Here is a 25088-nt window from a genome sequence, read left to right on the forward strand (position 1 = left end):
ATGTGAAAAGCAGTAGTGGTCCAATATTCACCATTACACATGAATTTGTTACTTACAGAAATTTTTTTAAATGAAAATTTCAGTATCATAAAATATTAAAATAACAACCCCAAACATGCCACAATCACTATTCACAAATAAAGTTAAAATGAAATATACAAAACTCACTTAATACTGTTAAATAACAACAATAAACTACAAGATTTCCTGAACAGAAATGGTAGGACCCCTGAATGTTTTACAGTGAATGTCAGGAAAAAATTAAGTGATGACTATTTTCATGATATATAAGGCAAAAATTTACATGACCGTTTCAAAATATAACAATTAAGATTTAGTTTGTAAGATGCACTAAACAAGAGTCCTTAAAAGTGAACACAAAGATTTAAAAACACTGTTACCAACACCAAAGTGTGTTTATGATGTTCAAGGAGATGCATGATTAAAACTGTGGTATCTCTGATAAACAGATAATTCCTTAACAATGCTTTTTAATGCAATCCTCTATGCAAGTTCTTATTTCTCTCATTTGTAGTTTCTCATTGCTCATTTCAAAGACCAAACAATTTTCAGCTGATTCCAAGTGAATGTTATTGAAACACACAGCCCCCAAATGAAAACAAATTGTTTCCCAATGAAGTGTCATCCTAGTTTCTAATAAATGTATTTTTAAGACAAGCAAGACCTTTCATCTTAAAATGGACTCATATGGTTAAGTTTTAACTAAATTGAAGCACAATGTAAAGTAGTTAATTGTATTAGTATACAAATATCCAGTAAAATGTAGCAGACATTTCTAAAATGAGAAATAGGTAAAAATAAATAATTTTGGTGCTTTATTTATTGGTGTTTAATGTGAGAACCCAAAAATGTCAGGTATTCACTTGATTGAATCAACTTCTGTCACATGCTCTCCTAAACATAATGTGCTTATCAATCTCTTAGCTACTCTATTTGCCAATGTTCAGTAAGAAATTATGTAGCACGAACTTAAGAGTGTTCAACATGGCTCACTTATTTTACTGTTAAGCAAAGCTAAATATACATTCCAGGAAACACTGCAGTTTAATTTTAAAAACAAACAAACAAAAAATGCAGCAGTAAAACAACTTGTGAGGAGAAACAGATGCATTCACATATAATAAAGCCACTGCAACTTCTTCAGGCATTCAACTGTTGTGTTAAATAAACAGACAGTAGTTATTTAGCAGCAATGATTCCGCAATAAATAATGCACTGTGTTTCTCAGTCCTGCACAAAAATTGCAGCTACAGTTACATCAATAGCTGTAACCTACTGGCTCTAATGGCAGAGAAGACCTTAAAACCAACTGTACAAAAAAATTGTCACACTGTGACAACAAATATAAAAACAATCTGTAGGTCTGAAATAAAAAGACTCCACTGTGAAGACAACAGTGTAGACAAACGGAGATTCCAAGTCCACCAAAAGAAATAACTGCCTTCAGATCTGAGTCCTTGATTGGTAAGAAAGGCTGGGGGCTGGGCTTGAAACCATGTTATCAGACTTAAAAGAGCATGCTCTGTCTTCTGTTCTTCCCATGTCCTGTCTCTGGGTAAGAAGAATTTCGAAAACCCGGGTCCTTTTGCAACTGAATCTCTTTCAAACTGAATATTGACACACTTTCTGGTAAAGCATGTATTCTTGGACCCAGACTTCGAAAGTATACATGCTTCATGGCCTCTTCTGCTGAAACCCTTTTCTTAGATTCATACTGTAGAAATTTTGTTATCAACTCAATTCCTTCAGAGTCTAACCTGGGTGCATGATTAATTAGAGGCTGTGGTTTATATTTTGGAAAGTTGTAGTTCTTGAATTCATCACTTGAAGAAACACCTGGCCAAGTTTCCTGAGATGGAGTTCCTAGTAGTCGGAAAATTAAGTGCAATTCATCTTCCACAGTTGATCCTGGAAACAGAGGTCTTCCAGAAGCCATTTCAAAGAAAATGCATCCAACACCCCACATGTCAATCTGTGTTGAGTACTCTGAGGAGCCAAGAAGCACATCAGGTGGCCGATACCATAGTGTGACAACTTCATTTGAGTAGGTCTTTGTGGGAACTGACTTGGCTCTGGCTAGTCCAAAATCTGCTAGCTTTAATTCTCCTTTTTCATTAATGAGAAGGTTCTGTGGTTTCAAGTCTCGATGCAACACCTTTCTTCTGTGGCAACATGCTAACCCACGTAGAATTTGGTATAGGAACAGCTTTACATTGTGCATACTCATGATGTTCCCACAGTCATCCATGTACTGTTTTAGGTCTTCATCCAGATACTCAAAGACCAGAGTCAAAGATTTATCTGTGTGAACAATGTCATGTAAGGTTACTATATTTGCATGTTTTAAATCCTTTAAGAGTGAAACTTGCAAATCTATTTGTTATACTGTAGATAATAATTGAACTCATTCTGTTTATTATGACAATATTTTAATGTCTTCATAGGGGCTATTTGGTTTAGGGTTGCATATTTTCTGTACTGGGCACTGCTAATATTGATTTCCTCCTTAAAGAAGAGGTTTGAAACCTATAGGGTCACTATAAGCCTATGGAGGGAAACTGAAATACCCCAGATCTGCACTGCTAGAGGGAAAGATACATAAACAACATGAAAAAACAAGAGAAGAAAATGTTCCAAACAAACCTAGATACTTTAGTAATAGAACCCAGTGACAGCATGATAGAAGAAATGTCAGAAAAGGAGTTCAGAATATACATAATTAAAATGATTCATGAAGCAAAGGATGAGATAAGAAAGCAAATGCAGGCAAAGAATGATCACTCCAATAAGTAGTTGAAAGAGCAACTGCAGGAAGCAAAAGATCATTTCAACAAAGAGTAGAGAATCTAAAGGAAAAAAAAAACCCAAACAGAAATCCTTGAAATGAAGGAAAAAATAAACCAAATAAAAAACTCAATGGAAAGCATCACCAACAGACTAGATTACTTGGAATACAGAATGTCAGACAATGAAGACAAAATATTTAATCTTGAAAATAAAGTTGCCCAAAAGGAGAAGATGGTAAGAAATCATGAACAGAATCTCCAAGAACTATGGGACATCATGAAAAGAACAAATTTAAGAATTATCAGGATTGAGGAAGCACAGAGATACAAACCAAAGGAATGAGCCACCTATTCAATTAAATAATATCAGAAAATTCCCAAACTTGATGAATGAAATGGAAAATCAAATACAAGAGGCTTACAGAACACCCAATGCACAAAATTACAACAGACCCACATCAAGGTACATTATAAGGAAAATGCCTAACATACAAAATAAAGATAGGGTTTTGAAGCCTGTGAGAGAAAAGTAACAGATTACATGTAGGGAAAACCAATATGGATATCAGCAGAATTCTCAGCCCAGACTCTAATAGCTGGAACAACGTATTTCAAGCTCTGAAAGAACATGGTTGCCAACCAAGAATCCTATACCCAGCAAAACTAACCTTCAGATTTGAAGATGAAATAAAATCCTTCCATGAAAAACAAAAGTTAAAAGAAGTTACAAATAGCCTGCGCTGCAGAATATTCTCAACAAAATATTCCATGAGGAGGGAATGAAAAACAACAATGTGGATCAGCAAAGGAAGGAACTACCTTAAAGGAAAAACCAAAGGAGAAACCAAGACAAGTTAAAGACCAAAAAATAAGCCCAAATGACTGGGAATACAAATCATAGCTCAATAATAACCCTGAACGTTAATGGCCTAAACTAATCAATCAAAAGATATAGACTGGCAGATTGGGTTAAAAAGAAGGACTCAACAATATGCTGCCTTCAACTGACTCATCTCATAGATAAAGATACCCATCAACAAAGGCGAAAGGGTGGGAATAAACCTACCATGCCCACAGACTCAGTAAAAAAGGGGGGTTTTCATCCTTATATCAGATAAAGTGGACTTCAAGCCAAAGTTAATCAGAAGGGATAAAGAAGGAGACTTCATACTTCTTAAGGGAACCACAAATCAGGAAAACATAACAATCATAAATATTTATGCCTCAAGCAACAGCACATCCATGTACATCAAACAAATCCTTCTCAATTCCAGGAATCAAATATACCAAAGTACAATAATTCTGGGTGACTTTAACCCACCACTATCACCACTGTATAGCTCTTCCAAACAAAAACTAAACAAAGGAACCATAGAACTCAATAACACAATCAATAACTTAGACTTAACAGACATATATAGAATATTCCATCCATAAATGAGTTTAATAGACTTTCTTCTCAGCAGTATATGGATACTTCTCTAAAATAGACAGTATGTTATGCCATGAAGCAGCCCTTAGTAAATGCAAAAAAGTAGAGATACTACCTTGTGTTCTATCAGATCATAATGAATTGAAATTAGAAATCAACGAAAAATAAAAAACAGAAATTACTCCAACAAATGGAGACTAAACAATATACTATTGAATGAAGCATGGATAACAGAAAACATCAGGGAGGAGATAAAAAAATTATTAGAGGTAAATGAGAATGATGATACAACATATCACAATCTCTGGGACACTATGAAAGTAGTACTAAGAGGAGAATTCATTGCATAAAGTGCATTCAAGAAAAGAATAAAAAGTCAACAACTAACTGACCTAACATTACCTATCAAAGCCCTAGAAAAAGAACAGGACAACACCAAAAGTAGTAAAAGACAGGAAGTAATTAAAATCAGAGCTAAAGTCAATGCAATTGAAACAAAAGAAACAATTCAAAATATTAACAAGACAAAAAGTTTGTTCTTTGAAAAAGTAAGCAAAATAGATAAACCCTTAGTCACACTAATAAAGAGAGAAAAAACTCAAATTACTAAAATTCATGATGAAAAAGGAAATATCATTAGAGACACCACTAAAATACATACCACAATGAGAAGCTACTTTGAAAATCTATACTCCAACAAAATAGAAAATATCAAAGACATTGAAAAGTTTCTAGAGACTTATGATCCTCCCAAACTGAAGCAGGAGGACATATACAATTTAAACAGATGAATTTCAAGCAATGAAGTAGAAGAAGTCATCAAAACCCTACCAACCAAGAACAGCCCAGGACCAGATGGTCTCAGCCTAGTTCTACAAGATCTTAACAGGAAAAAGAAAAAAAAAAAAAAAACAACAACAACAAAAAAAAACAACTCTAATACTCCTCAAAGTATTCCAGGAAATAGAAAAGGAGGGAACCCTTCCAAACTCATTCTATGAAGCTAGTATCACTCTGATACCAAAACCAGACAAAGACACATCAAGGAAAGAAAATTTTATTTTATTTTATTTTTTTCTGAATTTTTTTTTTATTGTAAACAAATGGGATACATGTTGTTTCTCTGTTTGTACATGGCGTAAAGGCATACCATTTGTGTAATCATAAATTTACATAGAGTAATGTTGTTTGATTCATTCTGTTATTTTTTCCCTTCCCCCCACCCCTCCCACCCCTCTTTACCCTCTATACAGTGCTTCCTTCCTCCATACTTGCCCGAAAATTTTAGACTAATATCTCTGATGAATATAAATGCAATAGTTCTTAACAAAATTCTGGCAAGTTGCATACAAAAACATTAAGAAGATAGTGCACTATGACCATGTGGGGTTCATCCTGGGGATGCAAGCTTGGTTCAACATCAGGAAATCAATAAATGTAATTCATCACATCAATAGACTTAAGGTTAAGTATCATATGATTATTTCAATAGATGCAGAGAAAGCATTTGACAAAATATAACACCCTTCATGCTCAAAACACTAGAAAAAATGGGGATAGTAGGAACATACCTCAACATTGTAAAGGCTATCTATGCTAAGCCCATGGCCAACATCATTCTAAATGGAGAAAAACTGAGACCATTCCCTTTAAAAACTGAAAAAGAGCTGGGTGGGTGTGGCTCAGTGATAGAGTACATGCCTAGCGCACGTAAAGCACTGGTTTTGATCCTCAGCGTCACATAAAAATAAATAATTAAAGATATTGTGTCCGTTTACAACTAAAAAATTTTAAAAAAGAACTGGAACAAGACAGGGATGCCCTCTTACATCGCTACTATTCAACATCATCCTTGAAATACTAGCCACAGCAATTAGGAAAAGAAGAACTTAAGCTGTCACTACTTGCTTATGACATGATTCTATATTTAGAGGATCCAAAAAACTCCATCAGAAAACTTCTAGACCTCATAAATGAATTCAGCACAACAGAAGGATACAAAAGCAACACACATAAATCTAAAGCATTTTTATCCTAAGCTATGAAATGTCTGAAAGGGAAATGAGAAAAACAATTCTGTTCACAATAGCCTCAAAGAAAATAAAATATTTGGTACTCTAAAGTGGTGAAAGATCTCTACAATGAAAATTACAGAACATTAAAGAGAGAAATTGAAGAAGACCTTAGAAGATCTCCCGTGTTCTTGAATAGGCAGAATTAATATTATTAAAATGGCCATACTTCCAAAGGTCCTATGCAGACTTAATGCAATTCCAATTAAAATACCAATGATATTTCTCATAGAAATAGAGAAAGCAATCATGAAATTCATCTGGGAGAACAAAAGACCCAGAATAGTCAAAGGAATCCTGGGCAGGAAGAGTGATGCAGGAGGTATCACTATACCACAACTTAAATTATACTATAGAGCAATAGTAACAAAAACAGCATGGTATTAGCACCAAAATAGACAGGTAGACTGGTGGTACAGGAAAGAAGACATGGAGACATACCCACATAAGTACAGTAACCTTATACTAGACAAAGGTGCCAAAAACTTACAATGGAGAAAAGATAGCCACTTCAACAAATGGTGCTGGCAAAACTGGAAATCCATATGCAGTAAAATGAAATTAAACCCCTATGTCTCACCCTGTACAAAACTCAACTCAAAATGAATCAAGGATCTAGAAATTAGACCTGAGACCCTTCACCAAATAGTAGAAAAATTAGGCCTGAATCTCCATCACATTGGCTTAGGACCAGACTTCCTTAACGAAACCCCCTTAACAAAAAATAAATGCAAGAATCAATAAATGGGATAGATTCAAACTGAAAAGCTTTTTCTCAGCACAGGAAACAATCAAAAGAGCCTACAGAGTGGGAGAAAATCTTTTCCATACACACTTCAGACAGAGCACTCATCTCCAAAATTATAAAGAACTTAAACTTTACACCTAAAATACAAAGAACCCAATCAATAAGTGGGCTAAGGAACTGGGCAGACACTTCACAGAAGAAGATACACAGGTGATCAACAAATGTATGAAGAAGTGCTCATCACCACTAGTAATTAGAGAAATGCAAATTAAAACCATCCTAAGATTTCATCTAACTAATTCAAATGGTTATTATCAAGAACACAAGTAATAATAAGTGTTGGTGTGGATATGGGGGAAAAGGCACACTCATATATTGCTTGTGGAGTTGTAAATTGGTGCAGCCACTCTGGAAAGCAGTGTGGAGATTCCTTAGAAAACTTGGAATGGACCCACCATTTGACCCAGCTATCCCACTCCTCAGTTTATACCCAAAGGACTTGAAATCAGCATACTACACTGATGCAGCCACATCAATGCTCATAGCAGTTCAATTTACAATAGCTAGATTGTGAAATCAACCAAGATGCCCTTCAATTGACAAATGGATAAAGAAACTGTGTTATATATACACAATGGAATATTATTCAGCCATAAAGAAGAAATAAAATTATGGCATTTGCAGGACAATGGATGAAGTTGGAGAATATCATGCTGTGATATAAGTTAATCCCCCAAAAACAAAGGTCGAATGATCTGATAAGCAGTTTGCTAATTCTTGACTACATCTTCACTATATACACTATTTGCAAGTGAAGGAATAGAGCCACTGGACAACACACACCCCAACAACCACACACGTGCATTTACACACTTTACATAGCTTGACACTGTATACACGCTCACACTCATATGTACTGAAATATGTACACAGTCATTCCCATACTCCCACTTCACACACACACACACAATGCAGACATGAACCCAATTGTCCTGTTTCATGCTGTCACATAATCATTCACACATTCTTCTTCTCAGTGTGCATTAGTATCTTATGCATATATATAATTCTGTGCCAATCTTCAGGCCTATGAATGCCAGCAAGAGGGTGGTCTCATCTGCCATTCACATTCATTCTCAGTCCCCCACAGTCCACCAGGACAGCATTGCACACTGCAGCATTTAAACAGGCTCTGGTGTCTACTCTTGATGTGGGGGTGTGATGAGACAGTGGACATGTGGAGGTACTCAGAGAGTGTGTGTGATAGAGAATGAGTGACAGGGAGCACACATGGAGGTCCTGTGGGTTAGATGAGGAGGAAGGGGCCTGTGGCTGTGTGCTGTAGAGAGTACAGTAATGGGGAAATGGCAGAGGGGGAGAGGGCACATGGGGTACAGGGTGTGGAGTGTCTTAAGTGCACTGGGGAGTTTAAGGGCATGAAGGGCAAAGTGGGTGCAGGAATTAAGGTGTTGAAACAGTTTGGGTCTGGCTGCAGGATTTTTAGGGCTGGAATTCCAAAGGTGTCCTGCAGAGCTTCTGTGTCACTAAGGATAGCCTGTCCCAAGGACATGATTCTGGGCTGCACTGCACTTTCTCAGTTGGGCAGTGGTCACTGTTCATAGGCAAGGCCTTCACTTAGATGACAGAATGCAGGTGGACAGTGAGGCAAGGACAATTTTTCTGCCCTCCAGAAACAGCCCTGAAGGTGACCACTGAGGTGGTTGACACTGTGTGGCTCATCTTTAACCACGGGCCCTGGATGACCAGTCATGAGCAGGCAGCTGGTCTTCTTGCTGGTCCTTGGGAAAGCCTTGCCCTGGGATCCTTACTCTCTAGGAGTCTTGGAGTCTTTGTCTTTGTTCAGAAAAGAATTGAACAGGACACAGAGATAGCTAGCAAGCAGCAGGTTTATTGACAGTAACAGACTTCTCTGAAGAGAAGGGGCCCTGGAGCTGGTTCCTACACTGAGTCCAGAAGGGGAGATGAGATACAGGTACAGGACCTTTCTGAAAATGACCATTTCCATCCAGGAGTCCTGCCTGGACATTGAGAAAATCCAAACCATCATCTAGTACCTCTCCCAATCAGGTATTGGAAGCTCCTCCTACTCTATCCTGGATGTCTATGGAATGAAGTCTAATCATCAGATGTTAGGAGCAAATACTTGAGTTTCTAGTTTACCTACAGGAAAAATTCCATTATGGATGTTCATTCTAAAGAGGAAATCACTAACATTAATCTTTTTAGAATATTTCACAAATGGTTCAAGGACAAAAAGTTCTTTTGTCCTTATTCCCTGAATTTTCTTATATTTTTCATACTCTTGCTATATTTCAATTTCCACTTTATGTAAATTAAGGTGCATGGCATGCATGCCAGATTTGTTAAAAATGTAAAATGTATCTCATGTAATAAAATTTAGCCTCTTTTTTACAATTGTAAATGAATAATTTCCTTTCACCAAAATTTATGGGCTTCTTCATTGACTCACAAGAAAGAGGCATTTAGAAACATGATACAGGGCATATTTCTAACAGTGAGGTCAGGATATCAGTCTGCAACCACAAAACCTTTAAAGAAGAGCTCATTCCAATACTACTCAAAGTATTCCATAAAATAGAAGAGAAGGGAAACCTCCCAAAATCATTCTATGAAGCCAATATCACCCTGATACCTAAACCAGACAGAGACACTTCGAGGAAAGAAAATTTCAGACCAATATCCTTAACAAACATCGACTCAAAAATTCTCAAAAAAATTTTAGCAAATCGCACACAAAAATATATTAAAAAGATAGTGCACCACGATCAAGTGGGTTTTAACCCAGGGATGCAAGGTTGGTTCAACATCCTGAAATCAATAAATGTCATTCACCATATCAACAGGATAAAAGTTAAGAATCACATGATTATTTCAATAGATGCAGAAAAAGCATTCAACAAAATACAGCATCCCTTCAAGCTCAAAACACCAGAAAAAACTGGGATAGTGGGAACATTCCTTAACATTGTAAAGGCCAGCTATGCTAAGCCCATGGCCAATATCATTCTAAATGGTGAAAAACTGAAAGCATTCCCCCTAAAAACTGGAACAAGGCAGGGATGCCCTCTTTCACCACTTCTATTCAACATCGTTCTTGAGACTCTGGCCAGAGCAATTAGACAAACCAAAGAGATTAAAGGGATACGAATTGGAAAAAAAGTACTCAAACTATACCTGTTCACTGATGACATGATTATATATCTAGAGGAACCTGGAAATTCCACCAGAAAACTCTTAGAACTCATAAGTGAATTCAGTAAAGTAGCAGGTTACAAGATCAATGCCCATAAATCCAATGCAGTTTTATACATAAGTGATGAATCTTCAGAAAGAGAAATTAGGAAAACTATCCCATTCACAATAGCCTCGAAAAAAATAAAATACTTGGGAATCAATCTCACAAAAGAGGTGAAAGACCTCTACAATGAGAACTACAGAACACTAAAGAAAGAAATTAAAGAAAACCTTAGAAGATGGAAAGATCTTCCATGTTCTTGGATAGGAAGAATTAATATTGTCAAAATGGCCATACTACCTAAAGTGCTATACAGATTCAATGCAATTCCAATTAAAATCCCAATGATGTACCGTATAGAAATAGAGCAAGCAATTATGAAATTCATCTGGAAGAATAAGAAACCCAGAATAGCTAAAACAATCCTCAGTAGAAAGAGTGAAGCAGGGCGTATCACAATACCAGATCTTCAACTCTATTACAAAGCAATAGTAACAAAAACGGAATGGTATTGGTACCAAAATAGGTAGATCAATGGTACAAAATAGAGGACACGGACACAAACCCATATAAATACAATTATCTCATACTAGATAAAGGTTTCAAAAATATGTAATGGAGAAAAGATAGCGTCTTCAACAAATGGTGCTGGGAAAACTGGAAAACCATATGCAACAGAATGAAATTAAACCCCTATCTCTCACTCTGCACAAAACTCAACTCAAAATGGATCAAGGACCTCGGAATCAGACCAGAGACCCTGCATCTTATGGAAGAAAAAGTAGGTCCAAACCTTCAACTTGTTGGCTTCGGATCAGACTTCCTTAACAGGACTCCCATAGCACAAGAAATAAAAGCAAGAATCAGCAAGTGGGATAGATTCAAACTAAAAAGCTTTCTCTCAGCAAAGGAAACTATCAGTAATGTGAACAGAGAGCCTACAGAGTGGGAGAATATCTTTGCCACTCATACTTCAGACAGAGCGCTAATTTCCAGAATCTATAAAGAACTCAAAAAACTCTACACCAAGAATACAAATAATCCAATCGAAAAATGGGCTAAGGAAATGAACATACACTTCACAGGAGAAGATGTACAAGCAATCAACAGATATATGAAAAAATGTTCAACATCTCTAGTAATAAGAGAAATGCAAATCAAAACTACCCTAAGATTTCATCTCACCCCAATTAGAATGGCGATTATCAAGAACACAAGCAACAATAGGTGTTGGCGAGGATGTGGGGAAAAAGGTACACTCATACATTGCTGGTGGGGTTGCAAATTAGTGCAGCCACTCTGGAAAGCAGTATGGAGATTCCTCAGAAAGCTTGGAATGGAACCACCATTTGACTCAGCTATCCTACTCCTTGGCCTATACCCAAAGGACTTAAAATCAGCACACTACAGAGATACAGCCACATCAATGTTCATAGCTGCTCAATTTACCATCGCCAAATTGTGGAACCAATCTCGATGCACTTCAGTTGATGAATGGATAAAGAAACTGTGGCATACATATACAATGGAATATTACTCCACCATGAAGAATGATAAAATTATGGCATTTGCAGGCAAATGGATGAAATTGGAGAATATCATGCAAAGTGAGATAAGCCAATCTCAAAAACCTAAAGGACGAATGATCTCATTGATAAGCGGATGAGGACATATAATGGGGGGTAGGAGGGGTTAGCGTTAGGGTTAGGGTTAGGGATAATGAGGGTGGTAAGTATGGAGGAAGGAAGGACTGTATAGAGGGAAAAGAGGGGTGGGAGGCGTGGGAGGAAGGGAAAAAAATAACAATGCATCAAACAATATTGCCCTATGTAAATTTATGATTTTTTAATTAAAAAAAACCTATATCAAAAGAAAAAAAAAAAGAAGTATCTCTAACCAACTTCACTTCTTAAGGAACTAGAAAGAAAAAACAATGCCCAGTGATTGCCAAAGGAAGGAAATGAAGAAGTTTAAAGCAGAAATAAATCAGAGACTAGAAAGATAATAGAAAAGATGGGCAAAATTAAGGGTTGGTTATCTTTTTTTAAGAAATAAAGAAAATTGGTGAGTTTAGCTAGATTAACTAAGGAAAAAAAGAGTGAGAGCTGAAATATATAAAATTACAAATCAAAAAGGAGGCCACTGAAATGTCAAGGAACATAAAATACCTCTATGAACAACTGTACAATTGACTGTCTAGACAAACTAGAAGAGACGGGTCAACTCCTGGAAATGCTGACTAGGACTGAATTGAAACAGATGAATAGCAAGGAAGAAGATTGAATCAGTAATCCAAAATCTCCCAGGAAAGAAAAGCCCAAGATTAGATGACCTCATGGTGGAATCATCCCAAATAAATAATTAAGACCACTGCTCTTCGAACTCTTCCAAAAAAAAAAAAAAAAAAATGAAGAAGAGAAATTATTTCTGAGACAGAAATTTGAGGATATAGAAAAGGAAAAATATTCTGGCAGGAAGGAAAAGCTCCCAGAAGCAACTGGAATTCAGGAAATGACCAAAAACATCTGAAATGCAAAACAAGCCTTTCTGAGCAACCCATCCCAAGTCCTTAGCCCTTGACCCATGCTTTGCCTGCAAAAGTAACATGAGGGCCATGTGCCAGTGCAGGGAAAATCTACCCTGATTCCACCTCTTGTCTAACCCCTAGCAACCACCCCTCTATAAATATGAATACCCAACACCAATGGGTTAAGATTGCTGTGTATGTGTATCTCTCTCTCTCTCTCTCTCTCTCTGAAGATGGCCCACATTCTCCATTGTATATGTATTCTTTGCTTTGTCCTAAAAGCTTCTCACTGTCGAGATAGCCCATAGTCTTCCTTGAATGTGTCTCCACTTTCCTAAATAAACCTTTGTTTGTGCCAAAAAATAAATAAATAAATGAATAAATTTTAGGAAACAGTAAAACTTCAAAAAACAAGAAATAAAAAGTTTTGACTTAAAAATAAGCCATATGCAATATTGGTTTAGATCATACTCTGAAAGTGAGATCTTATACCTCAGGAAAAATATTCTTCTTGTAAAACTGCTTAGTCATATGGATGACTTACCATCATTTGTAAACCTCTTAACTGAAAATGAATTAGGCAACTGATCAAAGCAGTACTTCCAAAGTGTTTCCAACAACTTCACTGTGGAATGGGAGCTGGGTGTGCGACAGGAAGAGGAATATGGCAAACCATGAGCATGAAGAAAACCGGAGCCTCCCAAAGCAACAGGTGTAAAGAACCAAGAGCAAACATTCAGGGACCACAGGGCTTGACTAGCCCTTGACGTGGGACTGTGCACACCTGTCCTGCCACCGCTGCCATCCTCTCTCCACTGGGTAAGATGTTAAATTCCCCAGGAGAAGCTGATGTCTGAAGCGCACCCAGGTGCCCACGCTCCAGCCTCCCTGTCAAAATACAAACCAGTCACCATTTTCTGCCCTCTGGGTCCACAACTGGAACAGCTCAGGTGTACCACACTCCCCCAGAAAGTCTCATTCTGTGGTGGACACATCAGGCTATGGTGCTGGCATCATTGGCAAACCAACCAGAATATGTGTTCCTTTCAGGAGGACAGAAGTACAGGGTAACAATCATCCTATAAAGAAGAGTACAAACTAAATATTCCCATTATGTATGCTAGGAAAGTTGGTTACATTCATCTTTACAAATTATTCATAGAGAACTCAAAAATGACACATGCTATTTTATCTTTAATGCCCACATTATTACATACCCTTACTATATTTTTATTTTTGCTTTGTGGAAAATGATGCTTTCTGTGTGTCTTAGTTGGCAAACAAGAGAGAGACACTGAAAAACATAGTAACGATGGTGGTGTATGCTGGTAATCCCAGGGACTAGTGAGACTAAGGATGGAGGATGCACAATAAATACCAGGCTGGGCAACTCAGCAAGGACCTGCCCCAAGATTGAAATAAATACATTAATGAATAAACCAATGAATAAATAAAACAAATAAAGGGGTTAGGGATGTCCCTCAATGTTAAGTGGGCCTTGGGCTTAATGTCCAGTACTGAGGGAGAGGGGAAAGGAAAATGTAGTATAAGGTGCACACTCATCTACAATGATGCAGACTCTCAGGTGTCCATGTCTGAAGAAGCACTTTGGTGGAACTTTCATCCTCCTACATATTTACTCTAGGGCAGAGCACAGAATAACTCAGGTACAAAGCATGATTATCTGTTCAATCCACCATGGAAGAAGAAAATCTGTTAGAAATCTCTTTGAACCTTAGGACACTAATGGTGCATGGTAAATTGCTAATATAAAGAATCCCACTGAGGTGCAACAAAATTGTGTTGTAGAAGAAACATGATTCACTCAGACTTATGTGAAAAGATTATATTGTTAATTACCATGTAGATTCTGAATAAATCAGAAGCAAATGTCGCATCAGCAGGTAAAAGTGATTCCTCAGGAAGAATATGCTGCTTTGGTTCTTAATGTTGGTCTCTTCTCTCTGATAACTATTCAGTTACAAGAACAAGAACTAGAAAAATTGCTCACCAATCATGCTAAACATCTGTGGTCATTAAATGCAGCAGGTGGCCACCGTTTCCCTGCATTCTTCCTGGACCTAGATAGTCCCTAGGAACACAGTCCTCTTCTTCAACACAAAGCCAGTCCCTATGGTCTTGGCTGCCCTTCTTCAGGCAGTTGGTAGAGGGTTCCTTACCTGCATCCCACACTGGATCACGTGGACGAGGGTGCACAGACCACAGCAAGCAGGACGACCAACATCCTAACTCTACATCCTGCTCAGCCCCTTCCAAATACTCCTTTGTGCAGACACTACTGAATTTTAGTAGTGTCCTCTTCCTCCAGGAACAAGGACAGCAGTGACTCTCATTCATGAAGTAAGGCCTTTGCTCCCACAGATTCCTTTCTGAACACAACCATGATAGCTCTATAAGACACAGAACCCAAGATGAGCAAGGTATCTTGCCAAGAAATCTCTATGAAAGAGACACGTTACAGCCTGAAGATAACTGATACTGCTCAAACATCCCTGCACTTTGACATGTCATGGCATTTAACAGGTTCTGACTTGTAGTTATTCCACAGTATGCAAGACCAGCAGCTAATCTTCCGGAATCAGAGACTTGTTCTATGAATTCTGACATGGAGTATTATGTGAGAATTGGGAAATAATGTCACACTCCAGTACATTTCTCACAGTCTTCTAGGATGGAATCACTGGTGAATGCTCAGGACACTCCCTTGATGAATGAACTATCCAGGGTCACAGTGTCTGTCTGACTTCTCACCAGAATAAATCTTCTCAGGACAACAAAATCACAAATGTTTGACCAAAAAAATCAGCACATTTCTGACACGTTGAAGGTTGCACTCTGAGTCAATCATTCTGTTCCAGGGATTTAAGCCCTTGGATTTAATCTCCATCATGCACAGGACTCTTGTACAGGTTTCTCAAAGATGTCCCTTTAATGCCCACTGGATTCTGAGGCCTGGAAGCCTTTGTCCTATGTGCTCTGAGTTTTGCAGATGTTGCTCTGTAGCATGGACTTTGACTACTGCTTGTACTCATGACTCATGACTCCCTTCCTTGCATTCAAGCTATATCTCCAGAACCTCTTCTCCAATGGTGTGCAAGCTGTGAACTGTGCCAGAAGACCTTGGCACATGCAGACATTTCTGTGGAGGATCAACTCATGTCTGTGGAAACAGGAGCACCGAAGACAGGCTTAGCCAAAGTCATTATGCTTTTGTGCCTCACCCGATGTGTACAGAGGGTTGAGGGCACACTAATGATTTGTCACTATTTGTACATCTGCTGGAGACAAACCTGGCCAGTCTGTCTTAATGACAGACTTTTACCTTAGGGCCTATTTACATCCAATGCATGGATAAGGTGCCTCTTCATCACTGACTCACTGAAGGTTACTAAGCTTGAAATGAGGCCTAAGGCTCTGCATGTTCATTACACATGGGAGATACTTTCTCCATTAGGAACTCTCAGTGGTCTTGCATGGAGTGAATGCTGAGAATTTGCCTAATACACTTGTGCCTTCTTCTCTAAGATGGGATCTTAACAATGTGCATGGTAGGAAATGTCAGTGAACACCTTCCATGCCCTCTTGGTGTGGATCACACGATTGGACAGATACAACCTACAGGCTTTGCCAATCATCACATTTATAGGGTTTCTCTGTACCACAACTGCTTGGTATGGGAGAACTCAATCTGAAGATCTCAGCACATTTATGACATTGGGTTTTGTTTTGTTTTGTTGTGTTTCTTCCTGATTTGGGTTTGGGGATTGAACCCAGGGACACCAACATGCTAGGTGATCATTCTCCCATTGAGCTACATCCCCAGTTCTTTATTTTGAGGCAGTCTGCCCATGTTCTTCAGGCAAGATTTGCACTTGTCATCCTCCTGCCTCTTTCCAAAGTAGCTGGGATTAAAAGTGAGCCACCACCCTTGCACACAGTGATTATATGTCTAAGGCTTCTCTTCAGTATGAATCCTCCGGTGATGTGCTAGGGATGAATTCAGACTAAAGACTTTGCCACAGTCGTTACATTTGTAAGGTTTCTCCCCAGTATGGAGTCTGCGATGACATGCTAGGTAGCAATTTTGACTGAAGACCTTGCCACAGTCATTACATTTGTAAGGTTTCTCCCCAGTATGGATTCTGCGATGACATGCAAGATGTGAATTGCGACTGAAGACCTTGCCACAATCACTGCATTTGTAAGGCTTCTCCCCAGTATGCATTATCAGATGTTCTGCTAGGTATGAATTGCGACTGAAGACCTTGCCACACTCATTGCATTTGAAAGGTTTCTCTCCAGTGTGGATTCTCTGATGATTTGCTAGGGAAGACCTATGACTGAAAACACTGCCACATTCATTGCATTTGTAAGGTTTCTGTCCAGTGTGGATTCTCCGATGTTGTACAAGGTGTGAAATGTGACTAAAGACCTTGCTGCACTCATGGCATTTATACGGCTTTTCCCCCGTGTGTATTATCAGATGTTGAATGAGGTATGAGTTGCGACTGAAGACTTTGCCACACTCATTACATTTGAAAGGTTTCTCTCCTGTATGAATTGTTCGATGTTGTGCAAGGTGTGAAATTTGGTGAAAGACTTTTCCACATTCATTACATTTGAAAGGTTTCTCTCCAGTATGGATTCTACGATGACTTGCCAGGTGTGAAATCTGACTGAAACCCTTGCCACATGCATCACACTTGTAAGGTTTCTCCCCAGTGTGAATTCTCCGGTGGTTTGCTAGGTAGGACTTGTGACTGAAGACCTTGCCACACTCATCACATCTGAAAGGTTTCTCTCCAGTGTGGACTCTGCAATGTTGTGCAAGGTGTGAAATGTGATTGAATAACTTCCCACACTCGGTACACTTGTAAGGTTTCTCTCCAGTATGAATTCTACAATGACTAGTAAGGTTTGATTTTTGCTTGAAGACCTTGCCACATATTTCACATGTAAATCGTTTCTTGCCAGTATTGATTGTCTGATGTCTGATACAGTGTGAGTCTTGATTAAACAATTGCCCAAACTCATTACCTTTGTAAGCTGCTGAAGGAACGTCTGTTTTCCGTTCTTGCACAAATAAAAAGGAATCTATAAAATCATGTTCATATTTATGAGAAATATTTGCTTTAATACTAGAAGGAAGTCTTTGGTGGGCAGGAAGCAGGGAAATACTGTTGATAGTCTGTTCACTGTCATTCCATTTATGAAGGTTCCCATCATCTTGAAAGGGCTGTGATTCAGGCTGGTATGACTGAAATCTCAATCCAAGCCAACAGTCGATGAGCGTCTTCCCTGCATCCTTTCCTTCATGTTCATCTCTGCCACCAGGGGAACTTTCCTTTCCAGTCATGCGGAATCCGGTGTGACATCTTCTGACATTTTTCCAGTGACACTCTAAGTCCCATGTACCTTTCAGGGTTTCCATGAAGCACAATCCCTCAATGACATGGATCTCATGTGTCTGCAATGTCACTGGGTGGGATATTTCTCCCATACTGTTCTTCCATTTTGGTGGAAATTCCTTGATGACACATTCTGGAGCAATGTCTAGGAGACATAGGAACCAAAAGTTTATGACTAATTACACAAGGTAAATATGTGTCTTATACTGAAATATGTAATGTTATACCAAAAGTAATACTTGATTGAAAACAGTCATGGGGGTTATGGTTGATTTTTATTGTTAAGGAAAAAAAATGGAATAGGACTTTCAAAGAAAGTAAGTTGGATTACATGTAATTCAATGTTTTAAACAAGGAAGCTTAGTTTTTAATAAACTCTGATCACAACACTGATGCTATATCCACTACTTCAATGGGGACCCTTGATTGTGGACTTGCAGACCCCAAACTGTGAGGAATAAACTGCGATGATTTTAGGAAATTAATCGATTGGATTTCTAGAGGCAGGTGGAGGTGAATAGATCAGAAAAGCACGATTTCATTATACTCATGAGAGAAGGAAGATAAATCTTATTAACAAAGGCAACTGTGAGACTTTACTATAAAATATGCCAGGCTGTGGATATAGTAGGTAGAGTGCCTGCCTTGCAAGCACAAAGACCTGGGTTCAATCCCACACCACAATAATAAATAAATAAATAAATAACAAATAAAATACGCCACATTTTTGAACACGTCACAGCACTTATTTCAAAAAACCTAGAGGTAAAAGAATGAATGAAATAACCAAGTTTGCTAGGGGATAGAAATGGACAATCCTGTGCTAAGTGAAAGAATGCAGACAGAAACTAAGGGTCGAATGGTTGCTCTCATATGTACCAACTAGAGTAAAATAAGGAGAAAAGGTCACTGAGGTAGTGATGGGATATCATAAAGATACAGGAAGATCAGGGGTGGAGGAGAAGAGGGAGGGAGGAAGGAAAGGGAAGAAAAATGGAATGAATTCAACAAAACCATGTAAAGATCCCAAAGGGGAATTCATCTTTGTATACATAGAAGAAACTTTAGGACAGGAGGAGGGAGGAAGGAGAGGAAGGAAAAAGGGGAATGGAGCTTGACACCAAATTCCTTGCATATAAAGGCCAGGAAATGAACTTCACCTTTATTCTGACCCTCCCATTGCCAAAGCTCCCCAACACTTCTTGATGGGCACATGAGCTCTTACCTGCTTTCACACCTGCCACACATGCCCACCCACGTGGTGTGTTGCACATTTCCACTTGGCCATCCACAGGCCAGGGCTGCCTTCCTTGATCCAACAAGGACATGACACTCAGGTCTAAAGGACACATTCCTGCTTGTAAAGAAAAAGGAAGGTGATGAACTGTGGCTGTCCCAGAAATCAGACCCAACTATCTGTACATGAGAGGGAGACATTACAGAGCGATACAGAAAATATTTCTCTATAAAATGTAGCTATCTACCTGTCCTCCAAGAACCACTGAATCAAAGCACAGGGACAGAAGATGGGGAACTGGGTACTTTTAACCGTCGGCCATGGGCTTTATGCTGTACTTCAGCCCTGGAACCACCCCTGCAGGACCATGAAGGGGGCAGGACCTCTGGAGAAAGGGGACAGACTAGGTACAGAGGCCACACTGTGGAGCTCTCATTTCACAGGCAGCAGGGCTTCAGTCACCAATGCAGAGCATCCCAAAGACAAAGGGCGACAGGGCAGACCCGGCCTCAGGGGGAAGTCCAGCTCACCCAGGGAGACCAGGTTCCTGTGGGTCTCCAGCATCACCTCCCTGTACAGCGTCCTCTGGGCAGGAACCAGGCACTTCCACTCCTCCTGGGAGAATTCAATGGCCACATCCCTGAATGTCAGCAGACCCTGAAATGAAAACAGGCTTCACAATGGGGCAGTGGGGACAGCTGTAGTCTTCATGTGAAATGTGAACCAGAGCAGCCAGGCATGGTGGCACCTGCTTGGAACCCAGCTGGAACCCAGGCTGAGGTGGGAACATTGTAAGCTGCAGGCCAGACTGGGACACAGAGCAAGATCCTGTCTGAGAATGAAGAGCTTAAGGAGGAGGGATGTAATGGTGGAGGGGCCCTAGGTTCAATCCCATTACTGTGAATAAGTAAATTAAGAATAAATGAGAAGTACGGTAAACCCTAAGCATCCATCTGATTGAAGTGAGTGAGATCTGCACTGTGAGGGTGCAGAACACACATTTGGTATTTGTCTGTTTGCTGATATGTAGCTCACCTGGAATCCCTGGAGTACTAAGAAAGATTTCTGTGCCAGTGAGAAGACAGGTGACTGGAGGCCCCTAGAGAGCTTCATGAAGGGGCTGCTCCCCAGAAAGCCTCAGGCAGGAGAGGCAGTTGTAACACTCAGTCCTGCCACCTAACCTCCAGGGAAAGGAGAGGGACTCGAGTCCCACCTGATCACCCACACCCTTGATGTAATCAATCCTGCCTATGTAATGTAGCCTCCCTAAAAACTCAACAGGATGGGGTTCAAGGGATGTTCAGATCAATGCATGGATAAAGGTTCCTGGAGGGAGACCCACCCAGAGACGTCCTGTGAGCTCCACGTCCTTTGCCTCACACCTCAGCTTACACATCTCTCCCATCCTTGGTTCACCTGCAGCTTCTGAACATGAGTTACAATAAAGACAAATGGATGTAAGTGCTTCACAGTTTCATGAAGTTCTCTAATCACCTTATAAATGTGAGAATGGGATGAAGGTCACCCCTATTTAAGCAGGTGTTTCAGAATCACAAGCCCTACTTTTGTCTAAGACTGACATCTGAAAAGGGGGCAACACAGTGAGACCCTATCTTTAAACACACACACACACACACACACACACACACACACACACAGGGATTAGGGATTTACCTCAATGGTAGGTCTGGGTTCAATTCCCAGTTAAAAAAAAGTAATAAAGAAACGTGCAAATGGAAGAGCAGTACAGGCTGTGTCTAAGCGGAGACCCTGTGTTCCACATAGTAGGTGATGCTCAGGGTGCAGGTGAGCAGCATGATCTGTGCCTTAGAAGTCCACCCTGGCTGGAAAATAGCAGAATCTCAACAGCCCAGTGAGGACTTCAAGGGCGGTGACTCAGGTCGTGACACGCTCACGTGCACCAGTCTATCTAAATGCGTTACATACACTAATTTATCAGTTTAAACAACAGCCCATGAAAAGAAAGAATGCTCCTGTCACTTTGCACACACAACCGAGTTGCAGACACACTAGAAAAGTTACCGGGAGTCAGGGAGTGCAACACTGTAGGGCAAAACCCAACCCAGGTGTCCTGGAATCAGAGCTGACTTAGGGACAGAGACTGTGCAGTGAAAACTGACAGCAGGTTTCCTAAGTGAGAGAAGTGGAACAGATCCAGGGCTCCATCATGATCTGCAGGTGCACAGGCAGGGGCAGGCACAGGAAGGTGCCCCCATTACTGCCAGCATATTCCCAGCCCAGCACAGAACCAGAGGCCTGGGGCAAGGCTAAAGGCACACGCCTCACCTTAAAAAGCATAAAATGGATTTCCAGTAAAGAGGACTGAACTCAGGTGCTTCACCACTGTGCAACATTGCCAGTCCTTTTCTTTTGTTGTTTTTTTGGTACCAGGATTGGTACCACTAAGCAACTACCCCGCTCTACTCTTTCTTTTGAGACAGTTAAAGTCACAAATCTTAAAAGTCAGTTTCAGATGCTTGAAATGACCCCAACTGAGTTCCCGTGCACCATGGATTAAATACAGACACCAACCCAGGAAAATAATTAACACCCTCAATTATCCGGGAATGAAACACCACATTCTTAACCAACCAATGGAAACAACAGGAAAAGGTTTCAGAAAATACTGGAAACAAATCAAACTAAAAACAAGTACATCAAAAATCAAGCAATACAGTGAAGAAAAATCAAAAGGAGGACATTAGGGTAGTGAAACTTTACTACAAGGACAGAGAAACCCCAGGTCAACTAACTACGCACCTCAAGGGGAAAAGAGCCAACTGAGGACAATAGAAGCAAAAGAAAAGAAAAAGCTCTAGAGCAGAGACGTGGTATAGAGGACAGGAACACCCGCCACACAGCATGCTCACATCAGAGGATTCCCAGGACCACACCCAGGGCACCTCCTCGTATGTTCCCTGACACTGGGTCACAGTGCGATGGAATCTAAGTGCACAGGAGGGCAGCTGAGGGAGGCCCGGGGGGGGAGAGACACACCTGTCAGATGGGAGGCTGCAGTCACATCAGGCCAGCAGCTCCCTCCCCGAGCACTGCAAAAAGGGACTCAGGACCACCTGAGAACATCAATGATAGCTATTCTTGACTCCTTTTCTTTCTTGCTCTGGTAACATGAGTCTTCAGATGTCAATCCTGGGTGGTGGAAACACCGTGTAAGACTCAAAATCAACACACCCTGTTCTTTTGTCATAACCCCCTCCAACACACACACACACACACAGAGGGAGGATCTCAGCATGTGGGAAGATGGTTCCTGGTTTCAAACTGCACCAGGGAGACCCAGGCACAGACAACTCCTGCAGGAAGGCCCACAGGACACTTCTGACTCCTTTCTTTGGGAATCATTTCCTGCTGGTGAAGCCCACACAGGCTGCAGAAGTGGGGAGCTGGCAGCACTGGACTACACCTCAGGGCACAGCCTGGCCCTGACCAAACTGATTCAGAGCAAAGTCCCCCTCACCTCTCCTCAGATCTCAGGCTAATCTCAGCCTTCAGGATGTAGGACACAGAGCCGGGTTCTTAATGCTGCACACGGAAGAGAATCAACCTTAAGTATTATAAAGGCTGGGCACCAGCCTCACCCCATCAATGGGTGTCCAGTTAGTGGACAGACGTATTGCATAAGCCCTCCGCACTCTCATGGAACCAGGGTTGGGCACCTCCCAGAAGGGCAAGCCCAGCCACTGCCCACCTTCTGGCTCTGCCCCTCTCTTGGAGCCTTCTTCTCACCAGAATCCAGACAGTGATAGTGAAGGAGCAGAAGGAAACAGGCAGAGCAGGCTGCATGGACCAGAGGTGGGCCAGGGTGAGGCTGGAGTGTTACAGGAGCTGGGGAGGTCACAGCAGTCTCCATGGAGCAGGTGATGTCATAATGAAGACCCTAGGTGTTGGCCACCTGCAGCCCAGGGCCACAGAGGGCTAGGCAGGGGCACAGGACCCAGTGAAGGCCCAGAGGCTGCAGCAATCTCGTGGCAGAAAAAGAGGCCAGTGTGGCTGGCTGTGAGTGGACAGAGGACATAGCAGGAAAGAGGGCAGAGGCCCTGGGGAAGCAGAGCAACCAGGACCCAGGTCTTCCCACGTCTTTCTCACAAGCCTCAAGAGCAGTGTGGACTCCAGTTTTCTGGCCTGACTGAAAAGGTTATGTGAATTTTTTTCTTTCTCCTCTAAAATATAAAACTAACCAATAGCATAACGTATTGTACACTTTTGATGTATGTGCTGGTGTCCAGTCCCATCCCCCTACAAGTACTGGATCACTCTACCTGAGATGCTGACTATGGGGAGAGGCATCTGGGGAGCTCAGGAGGTCACAGATGGAGCATGAAGGTGGAAAGATCCAATAGACAGCCCAGCATGGACTTGAGACCACTGGCCATGGGACTCTAGGGTTCATGGGAGAGGTTTCCAGGAGGACTGGAGACCTGAATGGTGTCAAAGCTGTGAGTGAAATGATGAGGAGACAGTGGGCACAGAAAGGCTGAGCAGAGAGCAAGGGTCAACTGCGGGGCAGCCCCACGGCCTGAGAACCGGGTGTGGGGCTGCCAGCAGAGGATTGTCAATGCGGTCAGGGAGGAGACACAATGAATGCTGGCAGAGTTTTAAGACAGGTAGGATGTCCTCAAAGTTAAGAAAAAAGAAGAGGGAGTCATCAACTGCACAATGTGCTACCCACAAGAAAAGAGAAGTAAAAAGGGAAAATGTAATACTGCATTTAAGCGGGCACAGTGATGCACACCTGCAATCCCACCCACTCAGGTTGGGCAGGAGGATAGAAACTTAGCCCGACTCTCTCTCAAAATAAAAATAAAAAGGGCTGGGGATGTAGCTCAGTGGCAGATGGAGCCTGGGTACATCCCAGGAGGAATAGTAAAGAGAAAGTTTTCAAAAGGAGATACTGGAGATGTAGTCAGAGGTAGAGGGTTTGTCTAGCATGTGTGAGGGCCTGGGTTCAAACTCCAAGACTGCAAAGCAACACCACCACAATCAGAAATTTGAAGGCAGAAATCAGGTCAAAGATAACTCTGAAACCAAAGTACCAGAGAAGGGAGACGACAAAGTTTGATTAAAGGGGTCACTCCAAAATTAGAAACAAACTGCACAGTATATTAACAAATTTTCAGTTCTTAAATGTAAAATATAAGAGGATTATATACTATGAGGAGAAATATAATTAACCCAGTATTTTGTGTTGCTTTACTTTGTTTTGGTACTAGTGACTAAATCCAAGGGTGCTATGCCACTGAGTAACACCCCCAGCCCTTTTTTATTTTTTTCATTTTGAGACAGGTCTCAATAGAAGGGCCTCACTGAGTTGCTGGGATTACCCACATGGACCTCTACACTTAGCCAATAAAAATGAAAGATGGGAGAAAGAAAACAAAAGGCTTTGTGTATGCATACTAATGTTCAGTCCCTTTGGGAACAATGACCAAAACAATTCCCTCGTGGTTAAAACTGGTGATGCAGAGGAATAAGGAAGTCTAAAACACTGGGTGGGGGGCTAGGTTTGTAATTCAGTGG

The 25088-nt window shown here is 40.6% G+C and overlaps 5 protein-coding genes across 8 annotated transcripts in view; 2 read left to right on the forward strand and 3 right to left on the reverse strand.

The window, feature by feature from the left end:
• Nucleotides 1-25088, forward strand: part of LOC306648285 (zinc finger protein 320-like) — a 182013-nt gene that overhangs the window by 120081 nt on the left and 36844 nt on the right. The gene's annotated exons all lie outside the window — the stretch shown is intronic.
• LOC306648249 (uncharacterized protein) overlaps nt 1-25088 on the reverse strand; it is a 74635-nt gene that overhangs the window by 47800 nt on the left and 1747 nt on the right. Inside the window, exon 1 of one of the 2 annotated variants that reach the window (XM_079118205.1) lies at nt 13648-13910. The exons of the other annotated variant lie outside the window; for it this stretch is intronic. Within the exon in view, the coding sequence (XP_078974331.1) occupies nt 13648-13668 (21 nt within the window). The 5' untranslated portion in view covers nt 13669-13910. Of the gene's footprint in view, nt 1-13647; nt 13911-25088 lie in introns of those variants that run through there. 2 annotated transcript variants of the gene reach the window in all.
• The window catches only part of LOC306648236 (uncharacterized protein), a 72994-nt gene that overhangs the window by 27572 nt on the left and 20334 nt on the right, over nt 1-25088 (forward strand). The gene's annotated exons all lie outside the window — the stretch shown is intronic.
• On the reverse strand, nt 705-13169 carry LOC306647714 (cyclin-dependent kinase 17-like; the record flags this gene model as incomplete). Its single annotated transcript, XM_079117206.1, has 2 exons — nt 705-2394; nt 13154-13169. The coding sequence occupies 2 exons, from the start codon at nt 13167-13169 to the stop codon at nt 1529-1531; spliced, it is 882 nt and encodes a 293-aa protein (XP_078973332.1). The 3' UTR covers nt 705-1528.
• LOC306648229 (uncharacterized protein) overlaps nt 16628-25088 on the reverse strand; it is a 57685-nt gene continuing 49224 nt past the window's right edge. Inside the window, exons 2-4 of one of the 3 annotated variants that reach the window (XM_079118150.1) lie at nt 20060-20186; nt 19518-19649; nt 16628-18437 (exon numbers count right to left, since the gene is read on the reverse strand). In XM_079118150.1, coding sequence (XP_078974276.1) covers nt 16834-18437; nt 19518-19649; nt 20060-20186 — 1863 coding nt within the window. In that variant the 3' untranslated portion in view covers nt 16628-16833. The remainder of the gene's footprint in view (nt 18438-19517; nt 19650-20059; nt 20187-25088) is intronic. The other 2 variants (XM_079118151.1, XM_079118149.1) reach the window with 2 other exon arrangements.

This window comes from Sciurus vulgaris (assembly GCF_902686455.1).
Source record: "Sciurus vulgaris genome assembly, chromosome: 17".
Lineage (NCBI taxonomy): Eukaryota > Metazoa > Chordata > Mammalia > Rodentia > Sciuridae > Sciurus > Sciurus vulgaris.